General features: G+C 42.3%; 1 protein-coding gene across 19 annotated transcripts in view; it reads right to left on the bottom strand.

The window, feature by feature from the left end:
* BNC2 (basonuclin zinc finger protein 2) overlaps positions 1-26,819 on the bottom strand; it is a 455,230-nt gene that overhangs the window by 263,532 nt on the left and 164,879 nt on the right. For 10 of the 19 annotated variants that reach the window (XM_070052536.2, XM_070052632.2, XM_070052517.2 and 7 more), the window contains one exon: positions 90-173. The exons of 8 other annotated variants lie outside the window; for them this stretch is intronic. In XM_070052536.2, the coding sequence (XP_069908637.1) occupies positions 90-173 (84 nt within the window). Of the gene's footprint in view, positions 1-89; positions 174-21,710; positions 21,994-26,819 lie in introns of those variants that run through there. One more of the 19 variants, XM_089317426.1, reaches the window with a different exon arrangement.

The raw sequence follows: 26,819 nt of genomic DNA on the forward strand, positions 1-26,819 counted from the left end.
TCCTAAAGGTACTGACACACCAGCATGGCCTTCAGGCACTACTGTGTCTGCCACACCACCCACAGCTGATAAAACAATAAGACTCCAACCTGGACTTCCAGCCTCTGGTCTGGCTCCTCCAGGTTTGGGCAAAAGTCTGCACCCAGCACTCTGCCAGCACATGCCAGTGGAACCTGAGGGAACACGGCCAGGTTAGAAGCTGGGTTTGAAGGCTGATAAGAACCACACAGTCACATTTGACCCAGGCAGAAGCAGGGGCCTCCCAACTGCAGTTCTGATGCAGGCCATTGTGGCTTGACACGAGTGTCAAATACATTGTAAATATATTTACAAACAAAGTTTATTGACCACCAAAAGGTAACTTCCAAGAAGAAGAGATCCACATATATCTGTTCCCTCTTGTGCCTAAAGCATGTAGCACAGAGTAGGCATTTACTAAGTATTTTTTGACAGAATGGGAGGGGGGTGAGAAGTGGGGGGTGGGAAGGCAGAAACAATGGAAGGGAGGAAATGAGTGAAGAGGAAAAGACTAGCTCTGCTAGATGTTGTTCACACATTTTTTCCTTTAATTTTTACCTGCAGAAATTAAGAAAACTGCATTCAATGATGCCTGAAATTTTTCCAAATATATTTTTCCTGTTCTTTTGTAGGCTAGCACAGTGTAAGGGCTGGAGCAGGGAGCTGGTAACTCAATCCAGGCCTCCCACATGGGTGGCAAGAACCAATCACTTGAGCCATCACCACTGCTTCCTAGGGTCTTCATTGGCAGGAAACTGGAGCAGGAAACCAAAGCTTGAACTTGAACTCAAGCACTCTAATGTAAGATGCAGGCGTCTCAACCAGTACCTTTCTTTCTTTAATTAATTAATTTATTTGAAAGGCAGAGTTACAGAGAGGGAGAGGGAGAGGAACAGACGGAGGAACAGAGGGAGGGAGAGAGGGAAAGGAAGAGAAAGAGAGAGAGAGAGATCTTCCATCCTTTGATTTACTCCTCAAATGGCCACAACAGCTAGACCTCTGATGATCTGAAGCCAGGATCATGGAGCTTCTTCCGGTCTACTACACGGATGTAGGGATCCAAGGACTTGGGCCATCTTCCATTACTTTCCCAGGCCATAGCAGAGAGCAGGATTGGAAGTAGAGCAGCCAGGACTCAAACTAGCACCCATATAGGATGCTGGCACTGCAGGTGGTGGCTTTACCCACCATGCCACAACACCAGCACCTCAATCAGTGTCTTAACCATGAGGCAAATGCTCATCCCAAGAATGCTGTTTTATAAGTCTGTTCTAATTTTAAAAAATAAAAAGCAGCTGTAATTTAATGAATGTTTTTCTACATCTAGAATTCTACTCTGAATGCCACTATGATTCCCTTTCCTTCTTTTTTTCTTTTGTTAAAGATTTATTTATTTAAAAGGCAGAGTTACAGAGAGAGAGGGAGAGACAGAGAGACAATGAGATCTTCCATATGCTGGTCCACTCCCCAAATGGCTTCAATAGCTGGAGCTGGGCTGGTCCAAGGCCAAGAGTCAGGAGCTTCTTCTGGGTCTCCCATGTGGTTACAGGGTCCCAAGGTTTTGGGTCATCCTCTGCAGCCTTCCCAGGCACATTAGCAGGGAGTTGGATGGGAAGTAGAGCAGCTGCAACTTGAACTGGAGCCCAAATGGGATGCCGGCGTTGCAGTCTTTACCTGATATGCCACAACTCTGGCCTCCTAAGATTTCCTTTCAAAACCAAGTTATAGGGCTGGTGCTCTGGCGTGGCAGGTAAAGCTGCCACTTGCAGTGCTGACATCACATATGGGCACCAGTTCGAGTCCTGGATGTTCTACTTCTGATTCAGCTCTCTACTATGGCCTGGGAAGGAAGTAGAAGATGGCCCGAGTCCTTGGGCTCTTGCAGCTGCGTGAGAGACCAGGAAGAAGCTCCTGGCTTTGGATCAGCACAACTTTAACCATTGTGGCCAATTGGGGAGTGAAACAGCAGATGGAAGACCTCTCTCTCTGCCTCTCTTTCTCTCTGTGTGTAACTCTGCCGTTCAAATAAATAAATAAATCTTCCCTCCCAAAAAAAACCACAAGTTATATACTACAATTGGTCAATATCATCCCTAAACATTGCCCACTACTTGCATATTTCATTTCAAATTTTAAAATAAATTAAAAAGGATCTACATTCCATCAAAACATATTCTTTTAATTAAAAAATCTAAATATTATTTCCCAGTACATTATATCTTCATAATCATATATCTATTCCATAAGTACAAGAATCTTAGTACTGTACATCAACTAAGCTTCATCACATCTGTCCTTTTCTTTCCCTATTAAAATATTCCTTTGGTATTTCTTTTCAGTTGACTTTTAAAATTCCAATTAAGAACATCTGTGCTAATCCATTCTCTTTGTTCAGAGATCAGCTTTCAGCCAAGCATGTAGCCTTAGAAGGTGTTTTACCTCTTTCTTTTGACCCACAAATTAGTTCAACTTTCCAAACTTAAACAAATTTCAATAAACTCTACTTTGCAGGTTCACAAATGAGTTTCAATAATATAAAAGGGCACTGAGTCAACTCTTCAAACATTTTTGGGCCCAACTCTTTCATTCTTTTCAATTTTCCTATTCTTTCTTCCCTCCTTTGTCCATAAGGTGGAATGGAGAGAATATCATCTGTCATAGAAGTTGATAACCATAGGGCCAGTACTGTAATGTAGGGAGTTAAGCCTCCATGTGCACTGCCAGCATCCTGAATGCTCTACTTCCAATCCATGTCCCTGCTGATGTGCCTAGCAAAGCAGCAGAGGAGGATGGCCCAATATGTGGGCCCCTGCACCCACGTGGGAAAAGCAGAAGAAGCTCCTGGCTTTGGATCAGCAAAGCTCTGGCCATTGCAGTCATCTGGGGAGTGAACCAGCAGATGGAAGACCTCTCTCTCTTTCTCCCCCTCTCTCTCTTTCTGCCTCTGCTTCTCTGCAATTCTGCCTTTCAAATAAATAAATAAATCTTTTTAAAAAATTGAGGAGCGAGAAGAGTAGAGACACTGCACATTTTGTTGTATCACACACAGGAATAATGCTGGTTCCAGCTCTCAGCTGACAGATGGAGGGGCACTAATGAGTTCTGCTGCAATCATTCTCCCGGGGGAGCAATACAGGCAAGGGGGAGAAAAATCAATCTTAGAATATTCCATATCAAAAGGAAACTCCCCAAAACAGCTTCCTATAAACCCTCAATAAATGTGACTACTTCAATGAAAGGTAAGATTCCATAAGCCAGCATGTTACATTGCACATTCAGTGTAAACAATACCACAGTTTATGTGCACAAAACAGATTCCTACTTACCTTAATAGCATTTGGCTATGTCACAAATACTAAGTTTTTCATTCCTTTTTATCCTCACAGTCACAGAATGCACTTTATAAACACTCTCAAGAGGAAAGGAGAAAGTTAAACAACTACAATTACATTCAATTACAACTTCAGACACTGAGAAACACACAGCTTCTGCAAGAAAACAAAAAGGTCTGTGTAAGTTTGGAGGAAGCGGTGGCAAGCCACCGGTATGTCCCAACAATCCAAATTGCAAAAGGAACAAGCAGGGAAGTGGATGGTGTTCTCAAGTTTAGAGTCTGAGATTGTCTGAATGGAAAAACATCCAAAAGAATCCATGAAAGTGGGCTCTCATATTTTTAAGGGTAGGAAATTGAGATACAAACTAAAAAGTGCATATTGAACTGAGAGTATACTGACAATCCTCACCCCCAACCCCATCCGCCACAATTGTGTCATCAATGATCAGATAGGGACATTGCTTAAAAAGAAAAGGCAAGCCATATCTCCTCCCTAATTCACATACCAAGGAAAACGCAAAGGATAAAAAAGCTGATAATTAGTTGAAATTTGGCACATCTCAGTCCACCTTTTAACTGAGAAGCCTCTGAAGTAAGCCAGCTATCTATAACTGATCAAATGACTGACAGAAGCGGCAGACATAACTGTCTTAACTCCTTATTGTAACTCCATTGTAAGTTAACCTAATAAAATTTGGAATGTACCTAACCACTGTTTGTCATATAAATTTTACACTGATTGGAGGAATCCCATTTTATCCACTTTGCTTCATCCTGGCACTTAGTGTCTGATTCAATGCCATACTCTAAGACACAGTTCTTCAGCGATTTGCACAAAATGTTCACAGCAATTAAGGCTATGGGAACTTTTTACTTTGACTCCTTTTGCATCTTTGGACATTTTGCTTTCAAAGCAATAAAAGAATCATGAAAGCTAAAAACAAAGACAAATACTGAATGGATCAGCTAGTATTTCTCAGCCGTCTGCCACAGGTTTAATTCTGGGCAGATAATAGTCCAGAACTGATCTAACTTTCACTCTGCTGGTGCTGCAGCAGGAAGCCTGGGCCTTGAAAGGGACATGCTGCAGTCCCTCGAGTACAATCTACTCTCCTGTCCATACCTCAGAGGAATCATGGTGTGTGAGAAATCTATTTACAACTTACTTTGTGTATAATCAGCAGAAACAAAAGATATGACAACCAGCATAAAGGCTTCTTGCTCTCCTCCCGGGAGAGTTCAGCAAGGGAGGGCCAGTGGGCATTCACTTCGGTGTCAAAAGGGCTTCCAGAAAACACATCTTCTGTGGGGCAGAGAGGAAGTGCGGCAGGCTTCCCACACACATAGACACACACAGGCACACACTCACACATACACTCATTCTTTGTTTGCTGACAATGCATATGAAAACTGTTAGGGAACAGTTTTCTGAACAGAAGACAGAAAAAGCCCCACACAGTAAACAGCAAGTACTACTCAAAATACGTGAATTTGAATAGGAGTGGGAGGCGGGCGAAAGGAAAGGGACACAAAGAAAGGGAAAATGATTACTTAGGAAAAGAAGCAAGTTACCAAGAAAAGGGATCCTGGAGTCAGGGAATGCTTCCTAGCCAGCCAGGGTCTGAGAGGAACTCAATTTCACTTTTAAACACTAAACAGTTGGGTACACGCCTGCCTGACAGGCACCATGAAAGCCACAGCCTGACTTCCACGTCAGTTCAAGGCTCTTCCATTTAGCCGGCGACAGACCTAGCTCAGTTCTGAAGCACTACATGTGTGTTGGTAGCTAAAGTCAGGCTGTGTGGAAAGGGTGAGGGAAGTGATCAGAAGCACATGGAGAAGAATGGCTACATAAAGTTGTTTTTATATAGATAATCAGAAAAAAATGCCCCATCCCAGGCCACAGGGACACGGCTGTATAAAAGCAGTCCCATCTCAAGCCAGAGGAAGCCCTTGTAGAACCTCAACCTCATTTCAGTAGTGACACAATGCCAAGCAGCCGGAGGAAAAACCACTCAGATAACAAAGAGTTCAGGAAGACCGCTAAGTGAAATGGACTTGACAATAAGCCAGCCAGAAGCCCCCGTGAGAAAGAACAGGAAAAAAATAAATAAACAAATTAACACTGTGAAGGTGAAGATACACTCTAAACACACTGCGGCAAAATGAATGAATATAAAAACTGAAAAACAGCATCTGGGCTACGTGGCAGGTACACAGTTAACTTCTATCTTAACTGCTCAGCCTACAAGTTAACTAGAGGACAGCATTCCAAGCTTAAACTTTTTCTACCATGGAACCCCAGCCTAAGGGTTGGAACAATCAAATTGATACTCATAGAACTAAAGCAGCAGAATAAATCAAAAAGCAACTGGTGAGTTAAAACAGTTTGTATCCATTTTTTAATTAAAATGGCCAGAAATACTAGTAGAGTATCACTCATTTTTGTAGGGGTCTTAAAGAGGCAGGAACATAATAAGGAAGGGAGATTTGTTACAGGAAAAGAACTGAGCAGGACAGGGTGCAGTGACAGAGGGGAACACAGAACCTGGCAGAGTCATCCCGGAACGATAAACAGGATCGGGAGAAGGGAAGGGGCAGGGGAGGAGATCAACCAGCATGCAACTGTGCTACCCGACAGGTGGACAGCCAGAGAAGATGGCCCAGAGCAGAGGAGGGTGTGAGCGCACCATGTCCCAGGAGCCGGGAGCTATGTAAACGAGGTTCACTCTCATCCTCCAGAGCTGATTCTCTTGAGTGAGCTGCTGAAGAACACAGCCCTGGGCTCTGTGATACGAGCAACCTCTGCAGCTACAATTACAGGAGATTTTCACAGGCACAAACAACAACAAAAATACCTTGTTTTTATTCTGCAAGATATGGGATAAAAGGTAAAAATCTCTCTTCCCTGGTGACACTCTGAAGAGCCTAATGGACCATGAGTAATACTAAAATTACATAGAATCATTCTTACACAGTGCTCAAAGGGCTTTACACATAATATTTATTAATTCCTACACCAGACAAGGAAAGAGGGGCAGGAATTTCCATTGCACTCTTTTTAAACAAGAACATGGACGCCTGTCCCTAGGGTCTTCTTCCACACTTCATAAAATGGACAAGCAAGATTAAGAGAAAAGTTCTCTCAACTACTATGCCAGTGCTTTTCTAGAAAAACTTTCTATCATTTGACAGAGTACCCTTCCTTCCTACAAGTCCTGTTTTATTTGGATTTTAGCATTGAAGAAAAGTGAGAATGACATCATTTTTGCATGTGACATGGATGAACTGTATATTAAAAAAGAAAATACAGAAGTAGATTCTTTTATACTGGTTTGCAATGAATCTTAACTTGGCATTAAAATGGTGAAAATCACCATCACAAATTGTTGCTTATTGTCAAGTACATCGTCAAGTCTGACAACTGACATTAAATGAAATTTGAATTATGTTTAGATATCCTTAGGCTACCTTTTGTCCTCAGGTTTAACTGCACCTATCTTCAAGTCAGATAACATTAAAATAATTCTAGGGTGGGAGTTAGACCACTGCTTAAACCCCAGCCATAGTACTTTGTGAAGTCAGTCACACACACCCTCAGTGCCCTGTTCTTATGTTTGTAAAATGGGAATAATTTGATCTAGTGTGTTGGGCTGAGATGGCTGAAGAAAAAGACATCTGTAAAGCACCCAATTAAGCATCTAGTAGGTACACAGCGTATCAGTAAATGCTACTTTCCCTCCTCACAAACCTGGCAAAAGTAGCACCATTGTACACCACTCCCGTAAGGGCTGAGAAGCTTAACACATCGAGGGAAGTAATTCAGAGGAGATGAACGCAAGCAATCATGTTAAAGAAAAACTAGGAGCAATGGGAGAAATTAAAGATACATGCATATTCGATTAGGCTTGCCTAGGATCCCAGTCAATCACTTGCTTCCTCACATGCTGTGTGGAACAAGAATGTAAAGATGTGTCTGGACTCAGAGGGGCTGAGTGTTTTAAAGTCTTAATTAGAGAAACAGCAGGAAGTGGCACCCATCTGACCCTCCTGCATTAGCACCCTTCACAATTAAGATATAAGACAATTTTAAATGAATTTATTTGAAAGGCAGAAACAGATAAATAGAGAGAGATCTTCCCCTTGCTGGTTCATTCTCCAAATGCCTACAAAAGCCAGGTCTAAAGCCAGGAGCCAAGAACTCAATCCAAGTCTCTCACATGAGTAGCAAGGAGCAAACTACTTGAGTCATCGCCTGCTACCTCCCAGGATGCTTAATAGCAGGAAAGTAGAATCAGGAAAGAGTCAGAACTTGAACCCAGGCATTCCAATAGAGAATACAGGCATCCCAGGTGGCATCTTAACCACTGCACCAAATGCCTATCAACCACAAGACCATTCTCCGAGTTCTTTTTTATGACAGTGACAGCTTGATTTATGAATTTAAGAAGCTAAGGAGCTTCCAGGGCACATGGGTGAACAAAACCTGAAGAAACCCATCCCTCTGCAGGAGAGGCAGTGGACTGACTACTCCACAGCCATCAAGTGATGCTGATGAGGAACATTCGAGTCTGAGCATCAATAGATAACCAAAAAAAGAATCGGTGAGGCAAAGTCTTTCTAGATGATAATTTAGCTTTAGCAGAGATATGACTAAAAGAAGTGAGGAAGGAAGGAAGGAGCACACAACAGGGCGTGTGACTGAGATCCCCCTAATTCCCAATCTGTAGGAGAGGGGAAGCATCAAAGATCAAAATGTGCAAGCAACCTAAGTAGCAGTGGAATGGCCAACTCCACAGGTGCTGCAAACCTAAAAAGGATATGACCTGGAGACAAACATTAACATTAGCATTTACCCAGAAAGCACTATAGAAAGAAAGATCCAAGCCTTGCAGACTCAGCTCCCTTCCGTGGCATTCCATAGTGATCAATAATTAAAGTTGGGGCTGGTGTCATGGTGCTGCTTAATCCTCTGCCTGCGGCGCTGGCATCCCATATGAGCACTGGTTCTAGTCCCGGCTGCTTCTCTTCCAATCCAGCTCTCTGTTGTGGCTTGGGAAAGCAGTAGAAGATGGCCCAAGTCCTTGGACCCCTGCACCCACATGAGAGACCAGGAAGAAGCTCCTGGCTCCTGGCTTCGGATCGGCATAGCTCCAGCCGTTGTGGAAATTTGGGGAGTGAACCAACGGACGGAAGACCTTTCTGTCTCTCCCTCTCACTGTCTGGAAAATAACCCACTCTACCTCTCAAATAAATAAAATCCTTAAAAAAAAAAAAGAATTAAAGTTAATTTAAAAAAAGACATATGATAGAAAATGTGTCATATCTGAAAATCAAAAACAAACTTTACCACCTGAAACAATATCACAAACTACTTACTGAGCCACTTACATTACACCAATCATTTTTTTTTTAAGTTTGAGAAGTCATACAAGGTTTAAGAGATAAAATACAATGAACACCTAATATTAGATTTAAGGCAATTTAAGGCACAGTGGTTGGCAAGAGGTCCATGTTCCTCCACAGTAACCCCTCACCCTATTGTAGATATAGATGAGTTAAACTTACTCGAAAGATAAGCCTGAAGGACGGCCACGAATCCCACCCACGGACTAGAGGAATCCCACTACTCTAAAGAGGAGAGCCAGGGGAACCTTCACCAGGCTGTCGAAGCTCATATTATGGCCTGCTGAAGATCAATGAAGCAACATGGTTTTCTTTGCATAAAGATCTTGAATACAGGAAACATCAGAAGAAAGAAAATGAGAAAAGAGATCCAATACACTGTCCAACAGAATAAAAATTTTTCCCAACTCAAAGTTACACCATATATGACACAATTCTCCCTCTAAACTTGTTGAGGATTCTAGACTAAAATCAGAAAGTGAATAAAAGTATACAAAGTTGATTTTAAAAAAATCAATTGATTGAATTTGAAAGGCAGAGTTATGAGGAGAGAGGGATAAAGAAAGGTCTTCCATCTGACAGTTCACTCTTCCAAATGGTCCAATGGTCAGAGTTGGGCCAGGCCAAAGCCAGAGGCCAGGAACTCCATCCAGGTCTCCCCTGTAGGTGACAGGAGCCCCAACACTCAGGCCCTCATCTGCTGTTTTCCCAGGCATGTTAAGAGGGAGCTTGATGGGAACTGGAGCAGCTGATATCCAAACTGGTTCTCATATGAGATCCTGGCATTGCCAGTGGCAACTTGACCTGCCATGCTACAACATCAACCTCAGAAGTCAATCCTCATGGGATACTCCATACCCCCACTCTGCATGCAGAAATCTCAACTGGGGTGAAACTTGGGGGGAAGGTACAGCTGAAACACTGCATCAGACAGGTAAGAAAGGAAAATACCTCACTCCCACCAATGACACATTTGAGGTTCTCAGAAAGTAGCGAGAAGATACCTGAGTTTCTTATCTTTTCCTTGCGGATTTTATAAAATAAATGTTTTTTCCCCCAAACTGAACACACTTCACTACTGAAATCTTGTGGCTCTAGAAACTAAAGCAGCAGCTTAATACACAACAGAAAGCTTTATAAAAGCTAACACAGTGGGGAAGCTTTCTATTTTGCTTAATGTAGGTGTTGGTTGTCTCACATAAAGTAACTCCTGTCATTGACTTCCCTAGTCATAAGTAATGCAATAAAGCAGCATTCTCTCAAAAAGTGCTTTTTGTTTTAGTGATGGGATGCTCTTCTCACCTGCATGTGCAGGGGTTCCAAAGTCCCACCAGATCGCAGCCCTGTAATTTCAAGCTCCCACTGCAAGTTCTCAAAGCAATCAGCGGACAGCTCAGGAGAGTTAAGGAAAGAGGTTCACTGCCCTCCTTTCTTGATTACAGATCTCCACTGACTATGCACTCGCTTGCAGTTAGCACCATGATCCCTCTACAGATGCTCAGAACCGCACCACATGAGCAAAGCCGTCTCCATATTTCCCATTCTCAGCAAATTCTGAAAGCCCAACTTCCCTCCCCACCTCAGCTTCCCCCTCCCCCACAGGCCTTCCGGATCACTTCCAACAAGTGCACTAGGGGTCTCTGTAGTAACCCTAAAGTCATAATCCCAGTGTTACCATTTCACACTCACCAACTACCACTGTGCAACCCCCTTCCCCCACCAAGCATATCTCCTAGGGGATGGACAGAGTTCCCCACAAATTACCACGTCACCTTCTTTCCAGGCCCTCTACAATCTGGCTCTAGCATACCTCCATGAAGCGTGCTTCCTGAAGCATACCTAGCAGACAGTCTAATTCGACTACCAGGAGTCTCTTGCATTCTGACAAGGGCTTTCCTAATTTGACAGGGTTCTGCTGCATTCTACTTTTGAAGATCTCCTCATTTCCCAATGCTACTTCTTCCAGGAAATTCCAAATATCCGTGGATAGAAGGGGTCTCCCCCTCTCCAGTGCCCTCCAACGCTTAGGGAAATCGGCACTATAAAATCTTGGATCTTTGAGGGGTGAGTATTTGGCACAGAGGTCAGGAGCCATCCTGAATCAGGTGTCTGTTTTCCAGGTGTGGCTCCACTTCATTCCAACTTTGTGCTAATGCATACTCTGGGAGGCAACAGTTGATGACTTTTAAGTACTTGTGTCCCTGCCACCCATGTGCAAGATGCAGATGGAATTCTAGGCTCCTGGCTTTGGCCTGGCCCCCAGCCCTGGCTATTGTAGGCATTTGGGGGAGTGAATCTGAATATGGAAGATCTCTCTGTGTCTGTCTCCTCTGTCCCTCTGCCTTTCAAATAAAAAAATAAAAATTTAAAATACATATTTCTCCTTCCCTAGAGGAAAAAAGTTGGTTCCCTTCGTATTCCCCCACAGCACTTGCTACCCTGTTTTATACACAGCATGCCATGAATATATGCTAATAAATAAATCTCTTAAAATTCACAGTGGCACAAATGGTACAATGCTATAAATACAGTGATTTCCAACTCTTTAACTATTCTCCTCATCCTCAACACCCTTAAAGCAGATAGGGGCCAAAAATTCCTGTTTTATAGAAACTCAAGAAGCAAAGAAGTTACTATGTATGCACAGGGCAGTCCTCTGTGTTCAGTTTAACCTGGAAAGCTTCAGTCACTAACCCAGTGTCACCCTGTTGCCCCATGGCAGGAATTCTCTTCTTGCTGAATTTCACTTCAGATTATTTCTAGAACCTGACTCCACAGAAGCAATTTTCCCTAAGTTGGAAAATACACACCTCCTTATGATGTAATTGAGGAGGTCTTACCTTGCTACAAGCTGTTGACATATGCTGAAACATAAAATACAGAATATATATATAGCAATATATATATAGAATATACAGAATAGCAATATATATATAGAATATACAGAATAGCAATATATATATATAGAATATACAGAATATATATATAGCAAATATAGCTTCTCACAGTAGGCATACCTATGAATACCTCCTTTAGTAAGCTCTTTAAAATAAGTACTGATTGGCCGGCGCCAGCACACCAGATTCTAGTCCCAGCTGGGGCGCTGGACTCTGTCCCGGTTGCTCCTCTTCCAGTCCAGCTCTCTGCTGTGACCCGGGAGTGCAGTGGAGGATGGCCCAAGTGCTTGGGCCCTGCACCAACAGGGGAGACCAGGAGGAAGCTTCTGGCTCCTGGCTTCGGATCAGCGCAGCGCACCAGCCGTAGTGGCCATTGGGGGGTGAGCCAATGGAAGGAAGAAGACCTTTCTCTCTCTCTCTTTCTCACTGTCTAACTCTGCCTGTCAAAAAAATAATAAATAAATAAGTACTGATTGCCATACACCTGGACAGAAAGTCAGCAGCCCTTTACACTGCCCTGATAAGAAGACTATGAAAGCAGCTTATAGCCAACTGAGAATAAACTTCCACCCCTAATCAGCTTTGACTTTACTTCAATAAAGAGCAGGCAAACTACAGCCTAGGGCCAAATGTTACCTTTGCTGGTTGCATTTGTAAATAAAGTTTTATTGGAATATAGCCATAACTATTCCTTTTCAAATACAGCTGCATAGACTTAGAAAGACAAAGTTGAATAATTGCTGCAGAAATCATACCTCTACCTAACACAATTGCAATCTGACTCTTCATAGAAAAAGTTTACCAATCCTTATTTTAATCTGTGTGAAGTCTGACCACCTACCCAGGAATACCAGTTCCGAGAACTCACCTTTAGGAAGTAAGCATAAAAGTGCAAGCATAATATTGAAATACCACTCTTTATTTTTAAAAGGTATGTACCAGCGGGAGGGACAGTGAAAAAGACAAGACATTACTTAGGATGTCCGCATCCCACATGGGAGTGCCTAAGATTGACTCTTGGCTGCAGTTCCTGATCCCAGCTTCCTGCTAATGCAGATCCTGAGACTGGGAGACAGCAGTGTTATCTCAAGGACTTGGGTTCCTGCTACCGAACAGGAGATCTGGACTGAGTTCCCAACTCCAGGCTTGGACTCTAGTCCAGCTGCAACTATGTCAGCCATTTGTGGAAAAAAAGAGGAGAGACAACTTCTGTCTCTGTCTCTCTCTCAAATAAATAAATTTATTTTTATTAAAAGGTAAAGGCTCATGGAAAACTGGGTATTATGAAAAAACTATGCATGAATTTGAAAAAAATTGTGCACCAAAATAAACATCTTTAATTCCATTTTAAAGTACCCTAGTAAATTATGATACAATGGCATAAGAATTCATTAAAAATTATGATGAACATCTCTATCTAAGACACCATTAAATTTAAAAGAGTCATAAGGCAGGCAATTGGCATGGAGATTAAAAGGCTAGCTAGGACACCCTTCTCCTCATCAGAGTGCCTGGGTTGAATGCCAGCTTGAGATCCTAATTCCAGCGTTCTATTAATGTGGACCCTGGGAGACAGGTATTATGGTTCAAGGTGCTGGGCTCCTGCCACTCACGTGTAAGACCCAGACTGTGCGACCAGCTCCCAGCTTCAGCCTCCTGGTCAGAGTCATCTGGGGAAAGAAACAGCAGATGGAAGCTCTGTCCACCTGTGTATTTGTCTATCTCTTGTCTCTCATCTCACCGCCTCTCAATTTTTTTTTCAAATTTAAAACTACCAAAAACTAAAAATCAATGTGCAAGTTTCAATTCTACATTCTATAGAACTCTGTATTTCTCAGAAAGTGCTTTAAAAAAATTTGGTTAGCGGTAGGGTTTTTGTTTGGTATTGTAACTACTTGGGTCTTTTTCTTTGCTTAAAAACAGAAATGCTCCAAGCCTTGCTAACCTGCTCGTCTGTGAGCAGGCATCCCCACTCTATGTAGTATCCAAAGCTTACTGAAAAAGTCCCTTACAAAAACATGCCTGGGATAGCAGGAAGAGGAAAGGTTAACAGAATAGTCCCTTGATGGAAATGTATTAATTCAATCAGTTTCTTGCTTCTGGGTTACCATAAAAAGGTTCATAAAGTACCCAAAAGCCACATAAGACTTTAGAATTATGCTGCTCAGTGACTGATTCTCAGTGAAGAGTAAGAAAGGAGAGATTTCTCTCCACCCTCATTTTCCTGAGCAAAAGTAATCTGCAAGACTGGCACAAGTATTTTTAAACTAGTCACTGAAAAGGCCAAGTTAGTACACGATGCAAGCACTAAGCACCCTGTGTAGCTGTTGAGAAACAGGTGCTAAGGAAGTGCAGAGAAGGCACGTAAACGACAGTAAGGGACCAAAGAAAACAGCAAGAGCAACACCACACGCACCGCTGTCCCAGACTACACAGGCACCATCTCCAAGACCCACTGTACACACAAGGAAACTGAGTACAGGGAGGTTTTGCTGCTTTTTCACAAACCACATGAGAAAGAGAAACTTCAAACCTGGGCTCTTCCTAACATGTTCATGGAAGAGAAACTGCATTTCTAGTGAAGTATTATATAAATCTCAAAATAAATTTAGCAGGTTGGCTCCGCAGCTCACTAGACTAATCCTCCGCCTTGCGGCACTGGCACACCGGGTTCTAGTCCCGGTCGGGGCGCCGGATTCTGTCCCGGTTGCCCCTCTTCCAGGCCAGCTCTCTGCTGTGGCCCGGGAGTGCAGTGGAGGATGGCCCAAGTGCTTGGGCCCTGCACCCCATGGGAGACCAGGATAAGAACCTGGCTCCTGCCATCGGATCAGCATGGTGAGCCGGCTGCAGCGCGCCTGCCACGGCGGCCATTGGAGGGTGAACCAACGGCAAAGGAAGACCTTTCTCTCTGTCTCTCTCTCTCACTGTCCACTCTGCCTGTCAAAAAAAAAAAAAAAAAAAAAAAAAAACAAGAAACAAAATAAATTTAGCATACGAGAAAGCTTGAAATTTCTGGTTTACAAAGATATTACAAAATTGCCACGTCTATTCACTTACTTCACAAGCAACTTTTAAAAAGATTTATTTATTTATTTGAAAGACAGTTAGGGCTGAGCCATGTCAAAGCTAGGAGCCTGGAACTCTATCCAGGTCCCCCATGTGGGTGACAGGGTCTCAAGTGTTTGGGCCATCTGCTGTTTTCCCAGGCACATTAATAGAGAGCTGGACTGAGAGTGGAAGAGCCAGGACTCTAACCAGTGCCCATATGGGAAGCCAGTATCACAGGCTGTGGCTTAATCCACTGCACCATAACACCAGTCCCAGCAACTTATTTATAATAGGGTTTTTAACATTTTACCAGTTAAAATCAATCCATATTCTCCATTCTTACACGTGTCTTTGTGGATGCATGCATGTATGATACAGATACCTTTCTTTTAAAAGATTTATTTATTTACTTATTTATTTATTTGAAAGGCAGAATTACCGAGAGAGCAGGAGAGACAGAGATATCTTCTTTCTGCTGTTTCACTCCCCAGATGGCCAAACAACCAGGGCTGGGCCAGGCTAAAGCCAGGAGCCAGGAACTTCATCCGAGTCTCCCACATGGGTACAAGGGCCCAGGTACTTGGGCCATTTTCTGCTGCTTTTCCCAGGTCATTAGTAGGGAGCTAGATTCCAAGTGGAATAACTGAGACACAAACCGGTGCTCACATGGGATGCTGGCACTACGGGTAGCAGCCTTACCTGCTATACCACAATGTCAGCCCTAGGCCCAAACACATGGACCATCTTCCACTGCTTTTCCCAGGCCATTAGCAGGCAGCTAGATCAGAAATTGAGCTGCTGGGACTTGAACCAGTGCCCATCAGGGATGCTGGCACAATAGGCAGCAGTTTTATTCCCTTGCCACAGTGCCAGCCCCATCAATTTACTTACAATAGGGTTTTTGAACATTATCTTCCTAGTTAAATCAATCTATATTCTCCATCCTCACATGTATACATAAGTGTATATATGAGATAGATATCTTTACCGGTATGCTGTGATACTATACCAAGCACCCAAACATCTGATATTGTCATACTAAAGCAGAGTTTCTATACACTGATAGATACTTCAGTTACACACAAAATTATGACTTGGTTTATTCAGACTCTTCTCACAGTAAAATTACTTCATTGCTATGGATTAAACAAAATCTGCACCCTGAAAATTAGCATGTAAAAAGCTTTTACAAAAATGAAAAAAAAACTAATTTCTTTTACACTATTTCCTTCTTAGTTAAGTTCTCTTTTAAAATTATAGACTGGGGTCAGTTCTGTGGCATAGCAGGTAAATCCACAACCTGCTGTGCTAGCTTCCCATGTAGGCGCCAGTTCAAGTCCTGGCTGTTCCATTTCTGATCCAACTCTCTGCTATGGCCTTGGAAAACAGTAAAAGATGGCCCAAGTCTTTGGGCCCCTGCACCCGCACATGGGAGACCTGGAAGAAGCTCCTGCTCCTGGCCATTGCAGCCATGTGGGGAGTGAATCAGTGGATGGAAGATCCCTCCCCTCTTTCTGTCTCTCTGTAACTCTGAGTTTCAAATAAATAAATAAATCTCAAAAATTTATACAAATTAGCTTGTCCTGTGAATTTGATATAAAAACTCATCCAACTACAAGATTTTAAAAAGAAAAACTTTCAATTCTCAGGGAAAAGGAGGTTTGCTCAGCCTCATTTTCTGGAATGTGGCGAGCATTAAGCTATGGTTTCCCAGCCAACTACTCCCTGGATCCAAAGTCTTAAGAGAGAACCCCCTATTTCCATCCCTTTTCATCTAGAGCAGCTATGATTTTTATCAGTTTTACATATCTGCTTCCTTGTAAAATTTAGTTGAAAGGAAAGGAAAGCAAGTTGTACCACGGACTTTTTTCATTTTGAGGTAGCATAAGTTATAGATAGCAAAAGAATGAAGAGGCCCAGCCAGCAATATGGTATGCTGGTTAAGCTGGTGATACCAGCATCCCAAATGGGCAACAGTTGGAGTCCTAGATGCTCAGCTTCAGATCCAGCTCAATTAATGTACCTGGAAAAGCAACGGAAGATGGTCCAAGTAAGTGCTTGGCCCATGCCATCTACATGGGAGACCCAGATGGAGTTTCTGGCTCCTGGCTTCAGCCTGGCCCAGCCCAGAATGGCCCAGCCCTGACCACTGCGGCTACCTGGGAAATGAACCAGCGGATGGCAGATCTCTGTCTCACCCTCTCTAACTCTGCCTTTCAAATAAATAAATAAATAAACACACACACACACAAAAAAAAAAAAAAGAAAGAAAGAAAGAGAGAGAGAGAGAGAAAAAAAAAGCAAGCAAGCATCAGGAAAAAAACAAGAGCTTTGGGACTTCTATTTTCTCTTCTGTAAAATGAAAAGGGTATCCTACCTGAATGCTTCTAAAAGCATAAATAATAATAATGAAGCTACCCGTTACCACACCAGACACATTATGTATGCTAAAAGGTAGCCATGAAATAATTAGTTATCAATCCTTATTCTGTTATTCTTAACTAACAGGCCAAAGTAAATACCACACCAAATATTTATTTTAGATCTTAACATGCTGTATTTCAAAGTTGGACTGGCTAAAAAAAAAAACTAGATGTTAGGCAAAATAGCAAAGTTAATCTAGGACCATCTATGACAACATAAGTGTACTACAACATGAGAACACCTTTATTTTTTTATAAATATAGATATAATTGGGAGGGTGAAATTAAAAGGAGCACACCATTTTGCTCAGCAAAGTCCCTTAGTCCTTAACTACCCTGAAGAACTTGTATAAGACTGCAGAAGATGATTGTTACTGCCCCTATATATGAGGGTGCTTCAAAAAGTTCATGGAAATTGAATTAAAAGATAAGTTTATTTTGCTGCAAAAATATTTTAAAATCCATGCATACTTTTCTGATAATACATATTTTTCACAGTTTTGAAGACTCCATATACATCCACCTTGCTTGATGCTTTTTTTGTTCAATTCGATAAAGGCATAAACACTATTAGCTTAGTACGATTTTAATACCATGATTACAGGTGAATTTTACAAAGCCAGCGCACAAGCTGGAGCCTTCCTTGCAAAATCACGTTTCAAGCTCATACCATTGAGTACTAATAAGCCAGGAGGCTTCATTTCAAGCAAATGAATAGAACTAATGATCCAAAGGTAAGCAGGACTTGGCTTCTGCTCTACCGTGGCCATAATGATATCACAGAAATAGTACCACTCGGGCATACCTGAAGGCCAACCTGGTAAGATTTGCAGAGTGCCAAACTCACAGACTAAGGAATGAGTTTCTCAAACATAAAGATTTCTACTGATGGCTTATTTACCTTCTTTCCTATAGATAAATGAACAAATTAAGATATTTCAACTTACTCCATCTACTCCCTATCCTCACTGTTTCCAAAAGTCCAAGCTTCCCAACAGGAAAGAACTGCAGAGCAAGCTACAGCCCAGCTCCAGGAAGGGGCCACAGCTCCCCCTGTGCTGTCTTGTGCCATCGTCCAAACTCTAAAGCTTTTAAAGTCAGGGATAAAGGGACTTAGTCAAGTCACTTCATGGCAGTATCATACAAGGGACTCAAGACTAAACTCCTACACCCTGCCCCATCTCTAATGCCAAACACTGGTGCTGGCACAATGGGAACAGAAAGATGCTGAAATGAGAAGTGTTGATGATTTTAAAGAAAATTTTACTTGAAGGAAAACAAACACAACTCAGCTGAAATGCTCTAATTAAGGAGATCTGATACTGAAGTAATTCTACTCTTTTCTTCTTGGATTATAAAAGGAACTTTTATTTAAAGTTTATTTAATCAACTAGAAAGGTTTGAACATAATTTCAACTGCTTCTACGACCAGAATGATATTTTAAAAAATATTTATGTATTTATTTATTTGAGAGACATGGAAAAACACATGGAGAGCGCCAATCTTCTGGTTCACTCCTCAACCGCCTGCAAAGGCTGGGGCTGAAGCTGGGAACAGAGAATTGAAGCCAGGTCTCCCAAGCAGGGGGTAGAAACCCAACTACTTGAGCCAGTACCTCTGCCTCAGGGTCTGCCTCAGCAAGAAGCCAGAGTCAGGAGGCAGAGCTAGAAATCAAACCCAGAACTGCATTGTGGGACGCAGGTGTCTTAACCACTAGGCTAAACACCTGATCCTAAGTGTATTTTTAGCTAATCTAAACATACATGATAGTTTTTTTTCTTAGTCTGACACTTAGTTTTTCTACTATTTAGGAAAAAGAATTAACATTGAAATTGACTGTAAGTGAAAAACAAAATTCCAGCACAAAGTAACATTTTTCTGAAAAAAAAAATCACAATTTAAAGCTTACAAAAGCAAATATCATCCAAAGAAAATTCTCATCATTACACTCCCAGACTCAACAGAGTAAAAAGAAACAATTCAGGTGAGTTACTCTAGAATGTCAAAGAAACTACCTAATGAACTTGCCTAAGATTTTAAGTTGAACCCATACATAAATCTTGATTTTGCTATAGAGTTGACTACTTGTTGGTATAAGATTTCCCATGAACAATGTCAACAGATCTGTTTAAAAAGAACAAGCCATCATAAAAACACAACTTACCAAGTTAAACTCTGTAGGTGTAACTCAAAAAAAATCAACTCATGTACTTACAACTCCATAGAGACAGGGCATACCAACCCGCTCAGGGTTTAATTTTCTGTGCTATAAACTTGAGTCAAACTTCTGTTACATAATACTTTTTTTTTTTTTTTTTGACAGGCATCGTGGACAGTGAGAGAGACAGAGAGAAAGGTCTTCCTTTGCCGTTGGTTCACCCTCCAATGGCCGCTGTGGCCGGCACACCTTGCTGATCCGATGGCAGGAGCCAGATACTTATCCTGGTCTCCCATGGGGTGCAGGACCCAAGCACTTGGGCCATCCTCCACTACACTCCCTGGCCACAGCAGAGAGCTGGCCTGGAAGAGGGGCAACCGGGACAGAATCCGGCACCCCGACCGGGACTAGAACCCGGTGTGCCGGCGCCGCAAGGTGGCGGATTAGTCTATTGAGCCACGGCACCGGCCTCATAACACTTTCAAAAGTGGTAAATAATCGGGGCCAGCGCCATGGCACAGTAGGTTAATCCACATGTGGTGCCAGCATCCCATATGGACACAGGTTCTAGTCCCTCTTCCAATCCAGCTCTCTGCTATGGCCTGGGAAAGCAGTAGAAGATGGCCCAAGTCCTTAGACCCTTGCACCCCATATGGGAGACCAGGAAGAAGCACCTGGCTCCTGGCTTCGGTTCGGTTCAGCTACAGCCGTTGCAGCCATTTGGAGAGTGAACCAACGGATGGAAAGACCTTTCTGTCTCGCCCTCTCACTGTCTGTAACTCTACCTCTCAAATAAATACATAAAATCTTTTTTAAAAAACAGTGGTAAATAATCAACTGAAAATCATCTTAGTTTAGGACCTCTGGTTTTTTTCTTAACTGCTTGGCAGTTCCCAAAGTCTGCACGTACCTATACCTGGGCAGATGCATACACATATGCAACTACATATATGTAGATGTGTTTTATAAAAGAAAAGCAAGTGGCATCTCTCAAGAACATGAAGATGGAGCCAGCACTGTGGCATAGTGGGTAAAGCCGCCGCCTTCAGTGCTGGCATCCCATATGGGCACCAGTTTGAGCCCTGGCTGCTCTAGTTCCAATCCAGCTCTATGCTATAGCCTGGGAAAGCAGTAGAAGATGGCCCAAGTGCTTGGGTCCCTGCACCCAAATGGGAGACTAGGAAGAAGCTCCAGGCTCCTAGCTTCGGATCAGTGGAGCTCTGGCCATTACAGCCATCTGGGGAGTAAATCAGTGGATGGAAGACCTCTCTCTCTGCCTCTGCCTCTCTGTAACTCTGCCTTCTGCCTTTCAAATAAATAATATTAAATAAATCTTTGAAAAAAAATCAACATGAAGGTAAGTATTAAGTTTGAAAGTGAAGAGAACTAGAATGGTAGTTGAAACCAAAATGGAAATGTATTGTATCTTTCCTTAGGTAACCATAAGATATATTTCTCCTATAGATTGAGCAAAAAAATTGAACACATGGATATATTATAAAAGCACAAACAGGCCAGTGCCTCGGCTCACTAGGCTAATCCTCCACCTGTGGCGCCAGTACTCTGGGTTCTGTCCTGGCTGCTCCTCTTTCAGTCCAGCTATCTGCTGTGGCCTGGGAAGGCAGTGGAGGATGGCCCAAGTGCTTGGGCCCTGCACCTGCATGGGAGACCAGGAGGAAGCACCTGGCTCCTGGCTTCAGATCGGCACAGGGCACCGGGCCATAGCGGCCATTTAGGGGGTGAACCAACGGAAGGAAGACCTTTCTGTCTCTCTCTCTCACTGTCTAACTCTGCCTGTCAAAAAAAAAAAAAAAGCACAAACAAAATCAGAAATTTGTTCCATAATCCACACTTTAATATGTTCTAAATTAACCTGAGTCCCATCAAAATGTGAAACAATCTGGAGCAATATATGTAATATGCACAATTACAATGAAAGTCAGGAACTGGACCACTAACACAACCACAGCGTGAATGAGACGGCTAGGATTTCCATCAGGGAGGGCTAAGGGCCTGGTGGGGGCACTCTGTTAAACGCATACCTCAGTCAACTGCAAAGCCTGAGAACACCCTAAGAAGCTGGAGACACTTGTGTGATTTCACAACAACGTTCCTTTAGGAGCTCCAAGCCCAGACGACTAGCATCTTTCAAGTGCCCCATTTCCAGAATTCCTAGTTTCAAATCATACTGGAAACCTCAGGTCGCAAGTGAATTACAAGGGTTCACTTCACCCTTTCTCAATGCCAAGAAGAAAACACAGAAAGCTTAAGTTTGTTTTGTTTTAAACTCGGACCTTCTGCATTCCAAAATTGTATCACTCTGACTAATATAAACCGTTATTATAGAGAAATGATTTAAAAAAAAAAAAAAAGGGAAGCAGCCAGGGGAAAGGAATGAGGGAGTAGTAATGGTAACATACGGTACCATGTGCAGCAGCCTCCCGCCAGCGAAGCAAGGTTAAGAGATGAGTCCTGGCCTTCAGGCAGACAACAAAACACAGCCCGGACAAGGGGGGACAGGGACGGAGGGGGGCCCTCGCCGGGCAGTTCGCACAAGAAGACTGCTCAGCTCCTTGCTTGCCAATTCCTCCTCTCTCTCTCCCAACCTCTTTTGCGTGTGTCTTGTCATATTTTCTTCAGCTGTTAATTGTCCAGACTTGAAGTCTTTAAACAGCCAGAGTTTAGGAAAAAGCGAAACCCTTCTAAGTGACCATCACAGCAAATCAGCTTCACGCTGGTGGGTAAAATTTTCCAAGGGAAGTGTTCTTCTGATAGTCACCCCCACCCCCTCCGCCGCCACACACACTCCCCTGGAGGGCTAAATGCACTGTGGCAATAAAACATTCATGCGACTTGGAATTTTAACACAATGCCATTTCCCTAGTTTAACCTGAAAGGAATGCACTAGTCACAACAGACTACATCATCCTGCCATTAAGCCCTGCCAAGGAACCGCTTTTTTGGCTGCGCTGGGCCAGCTTTGACGGGAAAGGAGTACACAGACCCACACACGGAGCACGCAGGGGCCACCTCTGCTTCCTCAGCTTCAGGCAGCAACACCCTGCTCTTGAACATGACCCCTGACCCCTCGCATTGTGACCGTTGTGTGAGGCATGTGTCACCCTGGAGCTTCTGCACAGCCACATGCTGGGCGGGCCATTTGCTGCTCCCTCTCAGCAGGCCCTTGGACAGGGGCCAAGGGTGCTTTCTTCTTATTACTGCTACTATGGAATGTCTTGTGTTTAAGAGGAGGGATGCTTTCTGCTTGAGTTGTAGAATGGTGTGATTGTTTTCCCCCCTTTGTTTCTGGCTTTCTGAAAAACAAACAACATATTCGCATTCATAATTAGGCTATGATCACTGACAACAGTTTTGGTTTGCTTTGGGGACTACTTTTCATAGGTGTCAGTGCGTTCACATTTAAGTGACATTTAATATAGACTTACAAAATACAAAAACAAATAATTGATGTCTCCTGAGAATTTTAGAGAAAAATTCAAAGGTGACACACTCTAAGACACCCATACTGAACCATTTTACATGGCTAACAGATTATCACAAAATAAACAAGCAACAATATTTGACCCAAACTGATGAAGTACTTGTGCAGAGTTGTCTTCAAATTTGACATAACTGACAACACAAGGAACAGGAGAAAATATATGTACACCAAATGAAAACTTAGAAACACATGAAAGTTTTACACGTGTTTCTAGGAATTTTTAGAGCTGCTCTGATGTCACTGTGACCCTTTATTACCAATTACAAAAGTACTAAGTTTTCTAAGTTGTCAGAGGTTATAATTTGCACCCTCAAACATGCTTTTTTCTTTACTCTCAACTTCTCTCCCACTACCAGAGTATGCCTTCCAGATTTCTTTTCCCTTTTCTAATCACTCATATCAGTAACTATTCTCATACGGGACACTTTCACTTTCAACCTTGTCCTATTATTTTCTGTTATTATTCTTCCTCTGTATTGTAGTCTAAAAAGTACAAACCACCCCTTCTTGCTCTGACCACAAGCTACAGCCAGGTGAGCTGTCATTATTCCTGTTGTAAAAAGCATTCCAGTTTTAATCTCTTGGAGTAAGGCCCTGTGCCCTTTCAAATGAGAAACATCTTACTTCAACTGAGAATACCTTAAAATACAAAATGATGATCTCAAAGCAAGTTAACATGCACATATAAAACAAACCCAAATCTTCTTCTTTAGCGTCATTTTTATCTCCTTAGTAGCTGGAATTAGTCTTAAGCCCTAGTTGAAACATTTTTTTTTTCTTTTTCTTTTTTTTTTCAAACAGACATTATCATGCCTTGAAAAGTCATTCTAATCCCTCACCTTGGCCAAGACCTGCTAATTCTGCAGAGGCCAGCAATTATTTTTTTAAATAATAAATTATATTTGGTGAGATGGGGAAGTCAAATCCAACACAGAAGCAAAGGTTATCAAAAACTTTGTAAAATATTTCCATTCTAAGATGCAAATGTTGAAATCAAACTGTCAGTTTCATCTATATAAAACACAGCAATACAGACATTTTAGTTTTTTCACGTAATCTGATTTATTATCAATGTATTCATTCAAATTCCTATTTTGATGTCAGTAATGGAAAATATACCTTAATTCAAGAAAAAAAAACATATAAAACCATGAGATTAAAAGATAATTTTTATTTAAATCCAAACAGATACACTTTCCAATTGATCACAGTGATCCCAGTGTATCTTGGACCAACATCTAGAGAGAGAGGTTGGTAACCTTGCATAGGTCCCCTGCAGACCTCTGGAATTTTCAGGGACACCTCTACAGGAGAGGACCTCAGTCTCATTTTATTTCCAAACAAATTGCCAGCCAATTTTATAATCGACTCACTGCTACAGTACAATGGTACATAACCTAACAGGAAATCATAAGGTGCTACAAATACCACAATGGAAAATATTTTATATGAAACTGTACCAGTAAAAGTAAGTAGAATCAGATTAACTTAAAACCTACCAAAGAAATAATTCATAGCAATAAATTCACTGAAATATAGAAGTTGCAATAACCCAACAGGTTTTTAGAACTGTTAACTTACTTCCCTGAGTACATCTGAGGTGTTCTGTGTTAACCATTAATTTCCATTTTCCATGAACCAGAAGAAAACTTTGCTACATGAAAAGTCAGAAGTGGAGAAGTCGGGACTCAAGCTGGTGCCATATGGGATGCAGGTACTTCAGGCAACAGCTTAACCCACTGTGCCATAGAACTGGCCCTCAGACTTCTCACCAACTTCTATTACAAAGTGCACATGCCAGGCAAGAAGGATCTGTTCATTCCTCTCTACAGTCTTCAGTTTGGAGCCACAGGATGGGCTCAGTAGAAAGATGGAGAGGGAGGGTGGAAGGAGGAGGAAGGGAGAAAGGGAAGAGGAAGAAGGAGGAAGAAGGGAGGGGGTTGGGGAGGGGGCACACAGTTAACAGAGGGCAACCCTGTCTGAGGGGAAACCTCAGGGGCAAAGAGATAAGAAAGGAGGAGCCAGGAAAAAAGGGAGAAGGAAGGAAGTGAGATGGAATGAGAAGGAAACCGATTAGAGGGGCAGCAGGGAGGGGGCACAGCAAACAGAATGAGAATGAGACGGGGAGAAGCCTGGGAGGCCTGGGAGGGCAGAAGAGGAGGAAGCCTGTAGCCCAGAGGGGGCGGCTGGGGCCAGAGGAGGGATGGGAGCCCTGGACACCACCACAGTGCGTCAGGCAGCTGGCCGAGATGCTAATTCAGCGCTTTAACAAATCAATGCCACTTGAAAAGCACAATGCTAGCGCTCACTGGGTAGATGTCAGGGGACTGAGAAAATGCATTCTCAAGTATTTCACATTAAGAGGGAATAATGTGTTAATTTATAACTCTTCACCCTATACACTTGGATTATCTATCTGTGTCAGCGATTTGACTTCTTAAATTTATCAAGCACGCACGCCAAGGGAGGCAGATCGGCTCCACCACTGGGAAATAGAGGCTTAGGAAAAGCCCATCCCAGGTAGCACTGTGGTTCCTCCTGCTTTTCTATGGGTTGAAGTCCTGGTGGGGAGCAGCAGGCAGGAGTGAGGGCCTAAAGGGAAGATCAAGAGAGGAGGGGAACCCCTGCTCCACTTCTTAAAGCGACCGAAGGAAAGGCTTGCTCTGCCTGGAGTTGATTGCAGGAGGTGTCATCTGTCAAAAGTGACACAGAAGAGGAGGAATAACTTGAATCAGCAACCCGAGCTGCCATATCAGAATTTACTTTACAGAAACTTACTTAAGTCTCTTGGTGCACCCAGTGGAAGAGAAGCTGCTGACAACTGGGATTGTAATTAAACAGTACTCTCCCAATGCCACTCCAGTTCCACAGACAGAGCTTATCAAAACAGGGAGATGACCAGCGCTTGGCTTACTTTAGTTCACTTTGATACAAGGAGGGGAAATGTTAAAGAACTGATATTCCATCTCAGCATTCAAGGGCCTAGTAAGAACTGTTTTTTTTTTCCTTAAGAAAAATATTTTGTATTAAACATAAAATTCTTGGAATTATTTTCTAATTATTCCTTAATGTAAATTTAGTTAACTTTTAAAATAATAATAACACAGTCTCTAACCTTAAGAGACAGACTCTGCTAGTAATTTTTGCTCTGGAAATTAAAGCATTGTCAGACTAGTTTTCAGAAGGTAAACGATGTCAACACACATAGGCAAGTGTGTTTAAATTGTGCAGTAAACAGAAGAGAATATGTTTAAATAAAGTGTTTAATTAGGATCATATCTCCAAAGATAGAAAGGGGAAAACGGTGCTAATTATAAAAGAAAGAAAAAAGCCCAAACCCTGAGTAACTCCTCTAAGCCTGCATAGACTGCACGCAGCAGTAGTGCAAACTGCGGGGGCTACTTGTACAACTGCAACAGAAACAGACATTCTCTTATTTTCAAGACATTCATATGTAAATGAATGCTGATGAATGGAAATGAGATGCTATACATGATGGGCAACTTCAACATTTACTTGAACAAAAAGGCAAAGTTACCTCACTCACTGAAGCCTGAATCTCTTTCCTTCCAGGACTAGGCATAAAAAAATGAGCCACAATGATGGACCTTCCACCAGCTTCTATTGGCTAAACACCATCTTACAGAGACACTTATGACAGAAAACGAACATTCTTTCAATATGCATTGCATCTTTCCTTGTGACACGGTATTACATGGAGTCTTTTTATAAAATGAATACTTGATTAGAAATTGAAATTAAAAGTCAGAAACTTTACAGCTGCACTGAACCAAAGGGTCAAAGTATCCAAAATAGTATAATTATTTAATGAATTTTTTTCTTTCAAAGAAGGTAATTGATCAGGAATTTCCTGGCTCAAAAACCACAGAGTTTGCTCCTTTAATTTATCATAAAATCTTAGGGGACAGAACATACATTTCCAGCAGTATGTTTGCAGTGGGGAAGAATTGTGTATCTGTGTGTTTTTCCAGGTCCTCTGTTTATGTCCTCAGAGTAGGGTCCATCCTATCC

This window comes from Oryctolagus cuniculus, chromosome 1 (assembly GCF_051225735.1).
Source record: "Oryctolagus cuniculus isolate XC-2025 breed Fujian yellow rabbit chromosome 1, ASM5122573v1, whole genome shotgun sequence".
Lineage (NCBI taxonomy): Eukaryota > Metazoa > Chordata > Mammalia > Lagomorpha > Leporidae > Oryctolagus > Oryctolagus cuniculus.